General features: G+C 41.9%; 1 protein-coding gene across 1 annotated transcript in view; it reads right to left on the bottom strand.

The window, feature by feature from the left end:
- LOC121539056 (gamma-2-syntrophin) overlaps positions 1 to 15,968 on the bottom strand; it is a 75,454-nt gene extending 59,486 nt beyond the window's left edge. The window contains exon 1 of the mRNA XM_041847271.2: positions 15,525 to 15,968. Within this exon, the coding sequence (XP_041703205.1) occupies positions 15,525 to 15,593 (69 nt within the window). The 5' untranslated portion in view covers positions 15,594 to 15,968. The remainder of the gene's footprint in view (positions 1 to 15,524) is intronic.
- Positions 15,969 to 17,713: the final 1,745 nt, after the last annotated feature.

Here is a 17,713-nt window from a genome sequence, read left to right as displayed (position 1 = left end):
TTGAGTGAGTAAAGTGGTTCTAAAACTTTTAACCGGTAGTGTATAGCAACTAAACTTATCACCCATAACCTGAGGGTCTGAGGGTAAAATCAATAGTATGTTGGCATAACCATCTGTTTGGCTGCATTTATCATGTCCTCCGTTCCTAAGGTAATTGGATCGTCCTAACAACCAGTCTTGCTATAGTGGCCTAGTTCTCCCACTAACAACAGGAGCTCCGGGAGCTGCTTTACACAGCTGCTTCAAAAAAAAATACATGAAAAATGCTTCTTTATTAAGATTTGTTTTCTTTCCCTCCAATGTTTTATACCGCTCGTTCTGTTCACATTATATCCTCCATGGATTCTTTCTATGACTTCTGTTTTCGTTCCATCTCTTGCTTTTGCCTAATGGGCTGGAAAAATAACGCATGGATGATGAAACAATTTTTTTTTTTTTTTTTTTGAGAGTTCTAGAATGGTATTTTATTTTACTAAAGCACTCAGGTATTATTGGCATTGATCAAAAGTAATTCAGGTACAGCTAAACAATACGTTTGAATTAAAACAAACGCTTGCCTAAGCACTGTTATTGTTTAAGCACAAAGCACCATATATTTTTCTCTTGTGATGACTTTCCAAGAACGTCACAAGAAGGGCAAGATGTCCGCCTTAGAGGAGGTCTTTGAAAACGTGGACAAAGAGCTTGAGAGAACAACACAGAGCACCCTGTCTGTCCATCATTCAATGAGTTCACAACAAGACAGAGTTGTACAGAAGCCTGCCTTCACTTCCCACACCGCAAGACCCAGCACCCTGGTGGTGGGAGAAGAGAGACATGGCATGCACCCTTCCCATCTTGTCAGAGCTCTCCGTCATGTACTTGAGTGTCTTCACCTCCCCTGCAGAAAGGTGATGCAATTAGCCAGGAGAGATCACACGTTCTGCTAGCGAAAGTTGACATGTTGACATTTCTACAGAAGAACTGTTCATTTTGAAGCCTATGACACAATAAATAAATAAAAAACACAATAAAATAAAAAAACTGGGTCATATTATTTATTTTTTATTTATTTATTTCACCTTTATTTAACCAGGTAAGCCAGTTGAGAACAAGTTCTCATTTACAACTGCGACCTGGCCAAGATAAAGCAAAGCAGTGCGATAAAAACAACGACACAGAGTTACATATGGGGTAAAACAAAACAAAGTCAAAAATACAACAGAAATAAATATATATACAGTGTGTGCAAATGTAGCAAGTTATGGAGGTAAGGCAATAAATAGGCTATAGTGCAAAATAATTACAATTAGTATTAACACTGGAATGATAGATGTGCAAGAGATGATGTGCAAATAGAGATACTGGGGTACAAATGAGCAAAATAAATAACAATATAGGGATGAGGTAGTTGGGCGGGCTAATTTCAGATGGGCTGTGTACATGTGCAGTGATCGGTAAGGTGCTCTGACAACTGATGCTTAAAGTTAGTGAGGGAGATAAGTGTCTCCAGCTTCAGAGATTTTTGCAATTTGTTCCAGTCATTGGCAGCAGAGAACTGGAAGGAATGGCGGCCAAAGGAGGTGTTGGCTTTGGGGATGACCAGTGAGATATACCTGCTGGAGCGCATACTACGGGTGGGTGTTGCTATGGTGACCAATGAGCTAAGATAAGGCGGGGATTTGCCTAGCAGTGATTTATAGATGGCCTGGAGCCAGTGGGTTTGGCGACGAATATGTAGTGAGGACCAGCCAACAAGAGCGTACAGGTCACAGTGGTGGGTAGTATATGGGGCTTTGGAGACAAAACGGATGGCACTGTGATAGACTACATCCAATTTGCTGAGTAGAGTGTTGGAGGCTATTTTGTAAATGACATCGCCGAAGTCAAGGATCGGTAGGATAGTCAGTTTTACGAGGGCATGTTTGGCAGCATGAGTGAAGGAGGCTTTGTTGCGAAATAGGAAACTGATTCTAGATTTAACTTTGGATTGGAGATTCTTAATGTGAGTCTGGAAGGAGAGTTTACAGTCTAACCAGACACCTAGGTATTTGTAGTTGTCCACATACTCTAGGTCAGACCCGTCGAGAGTAGTGATTCTAGTCGGGTGGGCGGGTGCAAGCAGCGTTCGGTTGAAGCGCATGCATTTAGTTTTACTAGTGTTTAAGAGCAGTTGGAGGCTACTGAAGGAGTGTTGTATGGCATTGAAGCTCGTTTGGAGGTTTGTTAACACAGTGTCCAATGAAGGGCCAGATGTATACAAAATGGTGTCGTCTGCGTAGAGGTGGATCTGAGAGTCACCAGCAGCAAGAGCGACGTCATTGATATACACAGAGAAAAGAGTCGGCCCAAGAATTGAACCCTGTGGCACCCCCATAGAGACTGCCATAGGTCCAGACAACAGGCCCTCCGATTTGATGTTTTCAACCCCATTTCATAAGAAGCAACTTCAAGTAAAGCGTTGATGTGGTCAATCTTAATTATTTAGAATAACAAAAATACTTGACATCCAAATTTGTGTTTTCACTAAAACCCAATGAGTGTCCTCCTAGTAGGGTAGGATGCGTCCCATTCTTGCCTCTATGACGTAATACGTTTGATTCCCATACATCGTGAGGACGGGATGCAATCTCTTGATAGCACAAAGGTTTGTTCCATGCCTCTTTTAAAGATTTAGAGAAAGGGGACAATTATTTTTCAAAGACAGTTTGGAATTTAGGTCATGCATTTTCCCCTTGACTTCCAGAAGGAGATACGTATTCTTCAAAGCTTTATGTAGAGACTAAGGGAAAACACTGCTGGACAATACACATGAGAGGGGGACACAACACGATAGTTATTTCTGGCATTCTCTCTCCAGGGGATGCAGATGGGGGTGAAAAGAGAACAGAAAGCATATTGGCAAATGCCTATTAGTGCAATAAGCCAGTAGCTAGGTTTCCATCCAATTGGCGACATTTTTTCAATGCGAATATTCTAAAATCCACATAAAAATGTATGTGCATTTTCCCACCAGAGATGTGCTTCCATCAAATTGACTTGTTGGGGATAAAAGGCTGTGCAGGATGACATAGTGCACATAAAATTATACTTTTGAGTTTCACTTTCCATGTACTGAATAAAAATTACAAGTTAAATGGGTTTTCCATCACATTTTCAACTCGACTGATGGGTTCTGTCACTAAACATGTTGCGTTATATAGCGAATGTGCTCACTCTGGTCATGGCACTGTGTTTTAGCCAACAGCTCACACTCATAGATACAGTGCGGGTATAGCCTACATGATGAGATTATTATGGACAAAATATTATTTTCATTTGTCAAACGGCAGCCAAGCATCGATCATCATGTCACCAGAATAAGACCATCAAGCTCGTCACTGTGCACTTTCACCACCCGGTGAAAGTTCATCATACTTTATTTAATCTGTAGCCTAATAAACTGCATGGTTTCCGGAGTCGTAGTAAGAGGACCACACAATATCATTGCGTAACTACAATTTATTTCAATATTACATTTGACATTTTAGTCGTTTAGCAGACGCTCTTATCCAGAGCGACTTAAAGTTAGTGAGTGCATACATTTTTCATACTGGCCGCCCCATGGGAAACAAACCCACAACCCTGGCGTTGCAAGCGCCGTGCTCTACCAACTGAGCTACAGGGGACATGATATGATATGATGGTTAATATATCAATATTAGTGTATAAAAGCATTTCCCACGCAATTACTCGCATTAATACATTTTACTGACACAAAAAACATCCCACCGCGTATTTTGTTTTGTCAACATTTGGAAAGTTTACCGACAAAATGTTCTGTTTCTGTCAAGCCTGTCTTGACATTTTTTATTCGACATGTACTTGACTCGCATATAAAGATTGGATGGAAACCTGGCTGATGGAAACATGAAATGCAAGTACAATTTTATAAATGCCGACAGACATGGTAGGATCTTTTTATGTCTGTAAAATTAATAATGCGAGATATGGCGGTGGAAATGACATTATACGCAAGTACTGATATAATAACCATCATATCGAAGTAACTTGGAGTCATGCAATGTTATTGTGTGGTCCTCCCACTACGACTCGGGAAACCATGCAGTTCATTAGGCTACAGATGAAATAAGTTATGATGAACGTCACAGGGTGGTGAAAGTGCACGGTGATCTTGATGCTCCTTTCCAATAAATATCGAGGGCCTTATTCTGGTGACATGATGATCGATGCTTGGCTGCCATTTGACAAATACAAATATTATCGCTCTTATCCATAATAATCTCATCATGTAGACTATACCCGCACTGTATCTGCCAGCTGTTGGCTAGAGCGCACGTGCCAAGACCAGAGTGGGCACATTTGTTATTCATTGTAGAGTTGAAAATGTGATGGAAACCTTGTCATTTTCATTCGGTACATGGGAATTTAATGGTAAAAGTTATTTTTTATGTGCACAATGTCATCACGAAACGGAAAAAGTCCGTTTGGTGGGAAAATGCATATGTTTTTTTGTTGTTGCAGATTTTAGAATATTTGTATGGCAATCTGTCGCAAAATGGATGGAAGCCTTGCCAGAATTGCAAAATGGATGGAAACCTTGCTAGAACTGCAAAAAATATTGACATATTTGGGTTTTTGACCAGCCTTAAAGGGTTCATTATCAATAGAGAAACGTTGTTACCCCTTCAGCACATTTACCAGCAAGGGGAGTGTTTGGAAGAGGTAATCATTCAAGGGACATTTTAAAAATGTTCTACTTCATATTCTTCATCTCCAGCACCACCCCAACATCAACATATGTGCAAATGGCACGTTTCTATGTTTTGTAATCAAAATGATCGAGGAAGACAAGTGTTTCAGATGACATCATCGTGTGCATTGTGTGATTTTAACCAATTATGAGTAGGCATTGCCTGCTAATTGTCTCCTAATTGGTTGATAATGTCATTGGAAACATTTATCTTCCTCTATCTTTTTTTACTACAAAAAAACATAGTAGGGCACGCCATTTTCACTTACATTGATGTTGGGGTGGTGCTGGAGATGATGAATATGACATTTCCCTTTAAGTTACCATAAATAAAAATAAATCAATCAAGTCTATCAACACTATAAATGCCAATAGAACTTTATAATTAAGCTCCCTAACTACTGTCAGCTGACCAATTACATCTGTGGCGGCTGGATATGATACTAATAAATAATGTTTTAATAATAATAATTTATTTAAAGGCCCAGTGCAGTCAATAACGTGATATTCCTGTGTTTTATATATATATATTTCCACACTATAAGGTTGGAATAATACGATGAAATTGTGAAAATTATGATAACGCCGTTTTAGTGTAAGAGCTCTGTGAAAAGACCACCTGACATTTCTGCCTGTTTTGGTTGGATGGAGTTTTTGGCCTGACTGGTGATGTAAATTAGTTAATAGACCAATAAAAAAAGAGAGTTCCAAACATAGTTAGTTTTCAGCTAGTTTTCAGTTTTCCCCATCTACACTCAGACCACCCTCAGACAGTTCCTTGCTTGAGAAATTGCTCTTTGCTAAGAAGCTATTTTTGTTTCTTTTTGACCATTTTAACTGAAAACATTGTTACCCAGAAATGATTTGATATTGAGATAAAAAAATGTAAAGGCTGCATTGGACCTTTTAAAAAATCTGAAAGCGCATAACAAGCTAAATGAACAAACAACACATTTAAATGGAGATGGTAGAGATGGAGATTGAATGTCTCTATTTGGGTTCGGATGAAAGGCTGGGAGTTGAGGCAGATTGGGTTGGAAAGGCAGTGTAGCTTCAGCGGAGGGAGGGAGGGAGCATCGATGGTACAGCCAGCTTCAGCGGAGGGAGGGAGGGAGCATCGATGGTACAGCCAGCTTCAGCGGAGGGAGGGAGGGAGCATCGATGGTACAGCCAGCTTCAGCGGAGGGAGGGAGGGAGCATCGATGGTACAGCCAGCTTCAGCGGAGGGAGGGAGGGAGCATCGATGGTACAGCCAGCTTCAGCGGAGGGAGGGAGGGAGCATCTATGGTACAGCCAGCTTCAGCGGAGGGAGGGAGGGAGCATCGATGGTACAGCCAGCTTCAGCGGAGGGGAGGGAGGGAGCATCGATGGTACGGCCAGCTTCAGCGGAGGGAGGGAGGGAGCATCGATGGTACAGCCAGCTTCAGCGGAGGGAGGGAGGGAGCATCGATGGTACAGCCAGCTTCAGCGGAGGGAGGGAGGGAGCATCGATGGTACAGCCAGCTTCAGCGGAGGGAGGGAGGGAGCATCGATGGTACAGCCAGCTTCAGCGGAGGGAGGGAGGGAGCATCGATGGTACAGCCAGCTTCAGCGGAGGGAGGGAGGGAGCATCGATGGTACAGCCAGCTTCAGCGGAGGGAGGGAGGGAGCATCGATGGTACAGCCAGCTTCAGCGGAGGGAGGGAGGGAGCATCGATGGTACAGCCAGCTTCAGCGGAGGGAGGGAGGGAGCATCGATGGTACAGCCAGCTTCAGCGGAGGGAGGGAGGGAGCATCGATGGTACAGCCAGCTTCAGCGGAGGGAGGGAGGGAGCATCGATGGTACAGCCAGCTTCAGCGGAGGGAGGGAGGGAGCATCGATGGTACAGCCAGCTTCAGCGGAGGGAGGGAGGGAGCATCGATGGTACAGCCAGCTTCAGCGGAGGGAGGGAGGGAGCATCGATGGTACAGCCGGAGAGAAACAAAGACGGTCTGACAAACAGGCCCAGAGCGCTTCATCAGTGCACCACATCTGCTTCTCCAATGGTCAGTTCCTCCATAGGATCCGCTCCTCTGTAGGTACTGGGCCTCCACTGCCGAACATGTAGCACACACCTGGTACTACCAAACATGCTGTTAGCATGCCATTGGGAAGAAACAGACACATGAGAAACCAGGGGAAATAAACTGCCACATGAGAAACCTGAGGAAACAGCCACATGAGAAACCAGGGGAAAGAAACAGTCACATGAGAAAACTGGGGAAAGAAACTGCCAAATGAGAAACCGGAGGAAACAGTTATATGACAAACCAGGGGGAAAAAACTGTCACATGAGAAACCAGGGGAAAGAAACAGTCACATGAGAAAACAGGGAAAATAAATAGTCACATGAAAAACCAGGGGAAAGAAACAGTCATATGAGAAACCAGGGGAAAGAAACAGTCACATAAGAATCAATCAATCAATCAATCAATCAAATGTATTCATAATGCCCTTTTTAAATCAGCAGATGTCACAAAGTGCTATACAGAAACCCAGCCTAAAACCCCAAACAGCAAGCAATGCAGATGTAGAAGCAGAAACCTGGGGAAAGAAACTGCCACATGAGAAACCAGGGGAAAGAAACAGTCACATGAGAAACCAGGGGAAATAAACAGTCACATGAGAAACCAGGGGAAATAAACAGTCAAATGAGAAACCAGGGGTAAGAAACAGTCACATGAGAAACCAGGGGAAAGAAACAGTCACATGGGAAACCAGGGGAAATAAACAGTCAAATGAGAAACCAGGGGAAAGAAACAGTCACATGAGAAACCAGGGGAAAGAAACTGTCACATGAGAAACCAGGGGAAAGAAACAGTCACATGAGAAACCAGGGGAAAGAAACAGTCACATGAGAAACCAGGGGAAAGAAACAGTCACATGCGAAATCAGGGGAAAGAAACAGTCACATGAGAAACCAGGGGAAAGAAACTGCCACATGAGAAACCTGAGGAAACAGCCACATGAGAAACCAGGGGGAAAAAACTGTCACATGAGAAACCAGGGGAAAGAAACATGGCAACACTGGTCTTATATTCATGGCCTTCAGGATTCATGGTAACACTGGTCTTATATTCAATGGCCTTCAGGATTCATGGTAACACTGGTCTTATATTCATGGCCTTCAGGATTCATGGTAACACTGGTCTTATATTCAATGGCCTTCAGGATTCATGGTAACACTGGTCTTATATTCAATGGCCTTCAGGATTCATGGTAACACTGGTCTTATATTCAATGGCCTTCAGGATTTATGGTAACACTGGTCTTATATTCAATGGCCTTCAGGATTCATGGTAACACTGGTCTTATATTCAATGGCCTTCAGGATTCATGGTAACACTGGTCTTATATTCAATGGCCTTCAGGATTCATGGTAACACTGGTCTTATATTCAATGGCCTTCAGGATTTATGGTAACACTGGTCTTATATTCATGGCCTTCAGGATTTATGGTAACACTGGTCTTATATTCAATGACCTTCAGGATTCATGGTAACACTGGTCTTATATTCATGGCCTTCAGGATTCATGGTTGTGAGACTTATTTTGACATAGAACTAATATATTCTGGCAAACATTCCCACACTAGTGTCATAAATGAATACAGTGTTGAATAAATCTTTCAAATTATTTATGATTTAATGAAGCGTCTGTGTAAATTGTCTTAAATGCTTATGCATTATCGGTCAGCTAATTAGGGTAATTTCAATAACACTTTATTTTACAGACCACTTCTTTGAACGTTACTTCATAATTACTTATTAAAACGGTAATGACCTAATAACTGCATAGTAAATTACACTTCAATGTTTTCTGAGATGTATTGACAAAAAATGTCACCATGTTCCACTTGGTTCCATGTCGCTACCAATCGTGTTTAATTATTTGAGATAAATACACAAGAAAAAATTACATCATTACAGAATGATTATAGAACTGAAGCACAGTGCATAGCGGTAAATCACCTAGAGGTCAAATGGAACAAGTGCAAGAAGAAGACGTGTCCTACCAAAGAGCCCATAGTCCACATGCAGCAATGGATGGAAATATCCAGTTCCAGAAGGATATGGATATTTTTACATTTTCACATTTTAGTCATTTAGCAGACGCTCTTATCCAGAGCGACTTACAGGAGCAATTAGGGTTAAGTGCCTTGCTCAAGGGCACATCGACAGATTTTTCACCTAGTCGGCTCGGGGATTAGAACCAGCGACCTTTCGGTTACTGGCACTACGCTCTTAACCACTAAGCTACCTGCCGCCCAGGACGATCTTGGCAGGTGTCCCAGTCAGTGCTTCTGTCAGGCTTTGGTCTTTCATTTGTTTCCCTTTATGATCTTTCAGTCTGGAATCAAAAAATGAAGTCAATGGAACACAGGATGAAAGGATGAAAAGAAACAGATCAAGTACTCATGGCAGATTCTCCTCTGGTTGGAGGTCATTTAAACCTACCCTCGAGGGATAATGTCATGGCAGATTCTCCTCTGGTTGGAGGTCATTTAAACCTACCCTCGAGGGATAATGTCATGGCAGATTCTCCTCTGGTTGGAGGTCATTTAAACCTACCCTCGAGGGATAATGTCATGGCAGATTTCCTCTGGTTGGAGGTCATTTAAACCTACCCTTGAGGGATAATGTCATGGCAGATTTCCTCTGGTTGGAGGTCATTTAAACCTACCCTCGAGGGATAATGTCATGGCAGATTTCCTCTGGTTGGAGGTCATTTAAACCTACCCTCGAGGGATAATGTCATGGCAGCTTTCCTCTGGTTGGAGGTCATTTAAACCTACCCTCGAGGGATAATGTCATGGCAGATTTCCTCTGGTTGGAGGTCATTTAAACCTACCCTCGAGGGATAATGTCATGACAGCTTCCCTCTGGTTGGAGGTCATTTAAACCTACCCTCGAGGGATAATGTCATGGCAGATTCTCCTCTGGTTGGAGGTCATTTAAACCTACCCTCGAGGGATAATGTCATGGCAGATTTCCTCTGGTTGGAGGTCATTTAAACCTACCCTCGAGGGATAATGTCATGGCAGATTTCCTCTGGTTGGAGGTCATTTAAACCTACCCTTGAGGGATAATGTCATGGCAGATTTCCTCTGGTTGGAGGTCATTTAAACCTACCCTCGAGGGATAATGTCATGGCAGATTTCCTCTGGTTGGAGGTCATTTAAACCTACCCTCGAGGGATAATGTCATGGCAGCTTTCCTCTGGTTGGAGGTCATTTAAACCTACCCTCGAGGGATAATGTCATGGCAGATTTCCTCTGGTTGGAGGTCATTTAAACCTACCCTCGAGGGATAATGTCATGACAGCTTCCCTCTGGTTGGAGGTCATTTAAACCTACCCTCGAGGGATAATGTCATGGCAGATTTCCTCTGGTTGGAGGTCATTTAAACCTACCCTTGAGGGATAATGTCATGACAGCTTCCCTCTGGTTGGAGGTAATTTAAACCTACCCTCGAGGGATAATGTCATGGCAGCTTCCCTCTGGTTGCAGGTCATTTAAACCTACCCTCGAGGGATAATGTCATGGCAGCTTCCCTCGGGTTGAAGTAATTTAAACCTACTCTTGAGGGGTAATGTCATGGCAGCTTCCCTCTGGTTGGAGGTCATTTAAACCTACCCTCGAAGAATCATTTCATGGCAGCTTCCCTCTGGTTGGAGGTCATTTAAACCTACCCTCGAGGGATAATGTCATGGCAGATTTCCTCTGGTTGGAGGTCATTTAAACCTACCCTCGAGGGATAATGTCATGGCAGCTTCCCTCTGGTTGGAGGTCATTTAAACCTACCCTCAAGGGATAATGTCAGCAAATTGATGTTCAGTTGAGGGCCAAGCATAATTTGCTGCTTCAGTTTTAAAGGGAATATCTAACTTGTAATGCAATTCGAGGCTGTCAAAATTACACCTATTTTTGGTACATCTGACTGTTGTGACCATTCAGGAATTCAAGGAGAATACAATCCAGCATAATGATTTATAGTAAATATAATATTAATAATAATTAAAATCATCGGCAGTATGACTGCAAAGTTAAACAGGTCTTATGCAAATCAGTAGAATCTGGTGCACAATGCACTTACGAAATACCAGATTTTAGAGGAGGCAAATCACATTAAAAAAAAGATCTCATTTTGAAATGCATGGGACATCATTAAAATTCACGAGGTCCTTAGATCAAAATGAAAATGACAATGAATGGTGTTAATAAAAATGCAGCGGAGAGTTTCATTTTAATTTGCTAAGTAAACATCTCAGGACAGTATTTAAATAGGTAGAATCCAGCCGATCTAATAGGAATCATAGGAGAATCATTATCTGGCTGAGATTGCATTGCTTCCAACCAGTAGAATAGAGGCAGGTAAAAGCCACCTAGGTGGCTCAGGATATGGCATTTTCAAAACAGATACAAGAGCAGGACTGACTTGGTTTATTATTAAGCCTGATTGATTTCTTGGCTACAACTCCATCGACTTTCACACTCCACTGGGGTGTAATTATGTTTCTGCTGCCCATGCTAAGAGGAGGAGGAGGGGGGGTTGCATGCATTTTTTTTCCATGTACCTCACAGTTTTCATTACAGCATAAATCAAAGGTGTTTATTAAAGAATAATAACCGAAAATATCCAATCCTGAAGGCAGATTAAAACATGTTTTGATAGTACAGATATTGCTTGGCCTCTGGCACTACAGCCAGGAATGTTAACATTTAATAGACCTCAGAATGGGTGATCGGTCCTTGGAGAATGTAACTGAAGTGATAGGGGGGTAGTATTTTTCCATATAGCTGAATCTATATGACGTGGGATCATGTACAAAACAAGACTGTAAACGTTCTTCTAGAAAGAGCAGACAAGGGCAGATCTACACTGAGTCTACAAAACATTAGGAACATTGATAATATTGAGTTGCACCACTTTTGCCCTCAGAACAACTTAAATTCGTCGGGGCATGGACTATACAAGGTGTCGAAGGCATACCACAGATTGGAGGTCAACCCACAGATTGGAGGTCTGGGCTTTGACTAGGCCATTCCAAGACATTTAAATGTTTCCCCTTAAACCACTCGAGTGTTGCTTTAGCAGTATGCTTAGGGTCATTGTCCTGCTGGAAGGTGAACCTCCGTCCCAATCTCAAATCTCTGGAAGACTGAAACAGATTTCCCTCAAGAATTTCCCTGTATTTAGCACCATCCATCATTCCTTCAATTCTGACCAGTTTCCCAGTCCCTGCCGATGAAAAATCCCCACAACATGATGCTGCCACCACCATGCTTCACTGTGGGGATGGTGTTCTCGGGGTGATGAGAGGTGTTGGGTTTGCGCCAGACATAGGGCTTTCCTTGATGGCCAAAAAGCTAAATTTTAGTCTCATCTGACCAGAGTACCTTCTTCCATATGTTTGGGGAGTCTCCCACATGCACACAGGTGGACTTTATTTAACTAATTATGTGACTTCTGAAGGTAATTGGTTGCACCAGATCTTATTTAGGGGCTTCATAGCAAAGGGGGTGAATGCATATGAACGCACCACTTTTCCGTTATTTATTTTGAATATCTTTTTGAAACAAGTTATTTTTTTCATTTTACTTCACCAATTTTGACTATTTTGTGTATGTCCATTACATGAAATCCAAATAAAAATCAATTTGAATTACAGGTTGTAATGCAACAAAATAGGAAAAACGCCAAGGGGGATGAATACTTTTGCAAGGCACTGTACACAATCCATGTCTCAATTGTCTCAAGGCTTAAACATCCTTCTTTAACCTGTCTTCTCCAGCTCATCTACACTGATTGAAGTGGATTTAACAAGTGACATCAATAAGGGATCATAGCTTTTACCGGGATTCGCCTGGTCAGTCTATGGAAAGAGGTGTTCCTAATGATTTGTCCACTCAGTGTACAGCACATCTAAATGATTTTGCTGACAAAAAGGGATACAGAGATAAAATGATCTCTGTAATCATCCTGAAAATCAGAGCCATCTGTGGAAATAGTGGCTGTTGATCCCATGGGAAGAAGATGAATGGTTGAACACCTTGTGAAAAATACTCTTGAATCATTACTGCAATTCATAACAGAAGACAATCATTTCTGACTAAAAGGGTTTGCTCACCAGTAAATCACAACCTGATCTAACAATCTATTTTCTGGTCTACGAGCTTCAAGATACATTTTAATGACGCTTCTGCGCATGTATTCACTCACAGGAATTCATGCAACGTGATGACTGCGTGACAAGAAATGCTAATGAGTTTATAACCTCTTAATTCATAATCTCTCTGGGTGCATTCATACAGGCAGCCCAATTCTGATATATTCTGATATTTTTATTGGCGAAAGAGCTGATCTGATTGGTTGTCCCGCTAATTATGATTACGTCATATCTACCGTTAACATCAAAGATCCAACTTTTGTCTCTGCAGGTCTTTCTGACATTGGAGGGTTATTTCACCTATAGCAAACAGAAATTAGGGAAATTCACTTTCAATAACGGAAGAATATCGGAGGGAGTTAATAACAAGTTAAAAGCGTGGGTCATTTAACATCACCTTTGTGTGATTTGTTTAGATGGGAAGGAGAGGGGGGACCAATGATGGAGAAATATCAGATTGGGGGATTAAACCTCGATCTCAGAGGACAATGGCTGTGTTTACACAGGCAGCCCAATTCTGATCTTTTTCCACTAATTGGTCTTTTGATCAATCAGATCAACTCTTTCGCCAATAATTTTGCTAAATATCGGAATTGCGCTGCCCGTGTACACGCAGCCAATGTGTTGTGCAGAGTCTGTGGCGTTATCACTTAAACTCGGGCATAGTTTATTTTCCAGACCTGCATCCACTATGAGTGAACCAATTCCATAGACTAGAAATACACGGTAGTCTTATTATTAGTATGGTCAACTGTTTTAGGTCTATGCAAGGTGCACACTGTATTCAGTGGTCTTGTTTTGCTGTAATAAAAAAAAAAAGTGCCTAGTCTTTTCTTTCTGCCGAACATGACCAAACCGGCTCCGCCCGTGCGTTTGCATGCGCCATCATGCGCATGTCTATTTTGTCTATCCCCGCCAGATGCGTTCATATCCACACGCAGGTTAAAATACCAAAACCGACTGTGAACCAACTATAATAATTTGGGGACAGGTCGAAACACACATGAAACATTCATGGACATTTAGCTAGCTTGCTGTTGCTAGCTAATTTGTCCTGGGAGATAAACATTGGGTTGTTATTTTACCTGAAATGCATATGGTCCTTTTCTTTTGCTGGATCTTTGTAGAATTTTGGTCAGCATGTTAGGCTACCCCAAGATGGGTGCGGCAGGTAGCCTACACTCTTAGAAAAAGCGGTGCCTAGTAAAACCATATAGGGTTCTTCAATTTGTCCCCATAGGGGAACCCTTTCTTCCAAAAACGGTTCTTAGGATGATAAAGATTCTAGGTTGAACCCTTTGCCTTGCAAAGAACCCTCATCTTCCAAAAAGGGTTCTTCACATGAAAATGGTTCTTGGTAGTTGAACGGTGTTTCCTCCTACACATTGGTGCGGCTGGCTTCCGGGTTAAGCGGTCCCGTGTTAAGGAGCGCGGTTTGGCGGGTCATGTTTCGGAGGACGCATGACTCGACCTTCGCCTCTCCCGAGCCCGTTGGGGAGTTGCAGCGATGAGACAAGATCATAATTGGATCGCAATTGGATATCACGAAATTGGATATCACGAAATTGGGGAGAAAAAGGGGGTGAAACAATAATAAATAAATGTTTCAATGTTTTTTGATAGAAACCTATCCCTCTGCAAAGAACCCTTTTGGGACCATTTTTTTTCGAAGAGTGTAGCGGTTAGAGCGCTGGGCCAGTAACCAAAAGATCGCTAGTTCGAATCCCCGAGCGGACAATATGAAAAATCTGTCGATGTGCCCTTGAGCAAGGCACTTAACCTTAATTTCTCCAGGGTCACCGTTGATAATGGATGATCCCTGGCCATGACCCCACTCTCGGAGGGTGTCTCAGGGGGTTGGGATATGCAAAAAACACATTTCCAATTCACACATATTAATACACATGTGTGAAATGGCACAAATGTAATAGGACAAATAAGCACCTACCAATTTTATTAACATTTGTATAGGCATAGGGCCAACCTCAAACCTACACAGATGGAGATCATGAACACGTGTTGCACCACAATTAATAAGTAAAATATGTCAGTGTAGGCATTCTTCATACCATCCCACCCTTGACAACATGTGACGATTGTAAATCTACAAAAGTCATTTTATGTTCAAAAGAGACTCAACCAGAACCACCAAATAATAACTAATGCGTGGTAAATAGTGTTGAGGCGCTCTATATTAGTCAAATCTAGTATTATATTAGATATTCAAGTAGCCTTGCCGGGATTTTAAAAAACACATATAATACTGACACTTTTTTAACTTCAACAAGAAGGACAAATAGCCACTTATTGATAAGCACAAGCCTATGTAGGAACAGTAGTAGTCATCCAATACCAATATGTGAACGCAATGAATGCATGAAGGCAGAACAGATTGTCAATGTAACAAAAAACGTTCTATGAGTGCAATATTTCTTCTAATTCTCCTGCTTCTCAAGCATCCACCGTGCAATGATCTAGTGCTGTGATCATTTGTTTAATAAAACCTGACCTCTTTCCAGCAGAACTGGGGCATATCTGATTAAATACACTAAACATCGTAAATCTTTAGTAGGCAAAGGAAAGGAAGGGAGACCCTCTACTTGCCCAAATTGGAATCAAGAGGCTGGCTGGTCGCTCTAACAGTTCAGGTTGCTGTTTCCCGGCCACATTCATTTCCCATACAGCCGCTGGCTCTGTCCACTGAACTCGAAGAGACTTTCATAAGTAAGTTATCCAACAATGGTCGATTAATGCCGTTAAACGATGTACCATTCACGGAAAGAGGCACACGGATGTACGGACGGACGCAGCATATAGCCTAGCCCAGTGCGCAACTAGATTATACTTCTAAGGTAGGCAGGCAGGCTACTGCGCTCAACACTGCACTGTCTCTAGTCGCTATGTGACATTCCCCGACGGTGATTATGGATCTGATAGATAGTCACGCAATACATAGCAACTATGAGAAAATAAATGCACAGCTCGGTGTCAGATAGGTGAATCCATAATTGAGGTTGAAACAGCTGCCGCTGCTACGTTTTTAACTGCATTCTGTCCTTGTGCTCGGTGAAGCGCGGGACAGTCTGCACCGTGTCTTCTTCACCTGCTGCCCCCCTCCAACCGCCAGTACCCCTCCCGCAGCTTCTCTTTAACCATTGTGATGAGTGCAGTAGGCCGACGGATTAACATGTTTACACATATTCTCTGTTGTCAATTGTCAATGCAGGATTTCAGGCTATAGACTAATTTTCTCCTTCAAAAATGTAACATTCCATGATTGACTCTGTGGCTGTAGCCAGATGAGCCATAGCAAAGTGAATCGTGATATTGCGAAGCAGGGATTTCATCAGATGTGATTTCATGCGTTGTGTTTATTCACCCTTTCATCTCTGTGCCCTAAATCGATCTCAAATTTGGTATGAAAATAAAGACAGTAACTTCATGTACAATTCAATAGGACTACTGGAGAACCTATTATCGGCTATAGCTCTACTTAAATGATCAAATAAATACACTATGGTTGTCATTAGTTTATAAGAAATTACATTTATTTAATATCAAACAAACAATGGAGAATTTTTTTTAAATTGAATTTGGATTCCCACGATTAAAAGTTGTTTGGTAGGCCTAATTTGTCTAATCTAATACACTAGCACTCCCAGGCCTGTAAATTATTCCTCTCAATAATAAAGGACATGATTGACATTTATGTGCTAAGAAGATTCATGTTGATTTTGTCATAATACACTGGGAGCGGGACTAGGCTTCTAACCTCCAAGACTCTCTGCAACAGACCTAGAAATTCATTTTACCCATTCAATCCATGAACCAGATTTATTGTTGCGCTATTGTTGTTTTGAAAAACATTGTTAAAAATGTATTTGTTAGAGAGCACTGTGCTTCTCTCTTCCTGTGAATTCTGTGAATGTTAACATTGAAAGGTGTACAGGCAATATAGTTGCAATATATTATTTGTAGGCTAGTCTGGAGTGTTCAGAATACCCTGGAGGTTAGAATATGTGATGCAGCAGAGGTTACTTTTTCCACATTTCCCGCACCCTCAAATGGTAAAAAAATCCCTCTTCTCCAGCCTAACTGTCCATGATGTGGATAACTCTCATTTAAACCAATGTGGCTCTATACTTTAATTTCAACCAATGTGGCTCTATACCCTAATTTCAACCAATAACCTCATTTAAACCAATGTAGCTCTATACCCACATTTCAACGAATACCCTCATTTCAACCAATGTAGCTCTATAACCTCATTTAAGCCAATGTAGCGCTATAGGGAGGGAGAATAGTATTTGATCCCCTGCTGATTTTGTACGTTTGCCCACTGACAAATACATGATCAGTCTATAATTTTAATGGTAGGTTTATTTGAAATGCGAGAGACAGAATAACAACAAAAAAATCCCGAAAAACGCATGTCAAAAATGTTATAAATTGATTTGCATTTTAATGAGGGAAATAAGTATTTGACCCCTCTGCAAAACATGACTTAGTACTTGGTGGCAAAACCCTTGTTGGCAATCACAGAGTTCAGACGTTTCTTGTAGTTGGCCACCAGGTTTGCACACATCTCAGGAGGGATTTTGTTCTACTCCTCTTTGCAGATCTTCTCCAAGTCATTAAGGTTTCGAGGCTGACGTTTGGCAACTCGAACCTTCAGCTCCCTCCTCAGATTTTCTATGGGATTAAGGTCTGGAGACTGGCTAGGCCACTCCAGGACCTTAATGTGCTTCTTCTTGAGCCAATCCTTTGTTGCCTTGGCCGTATGTTTTGGGTCA

This window comes from Coregonus clupeaformis, chromosome 21, assembly GCF_020615455.1.
Source record: "Coregonus clupeaformis isolate EN_2021a chromosome 21, ASM2061545v1, whole genome shotgun sequence".
In the NCBI taxonomy this organism is placed as follows: Eukaryota; Metazoa; Chordata; class Actinopteri; order Salmoniformes; family Salmonidae; genus Coregonus; species Coregonus clupeaformis.
This window is presented reverse-complemented; position numbering and strand designations above follow the sequence as displayed.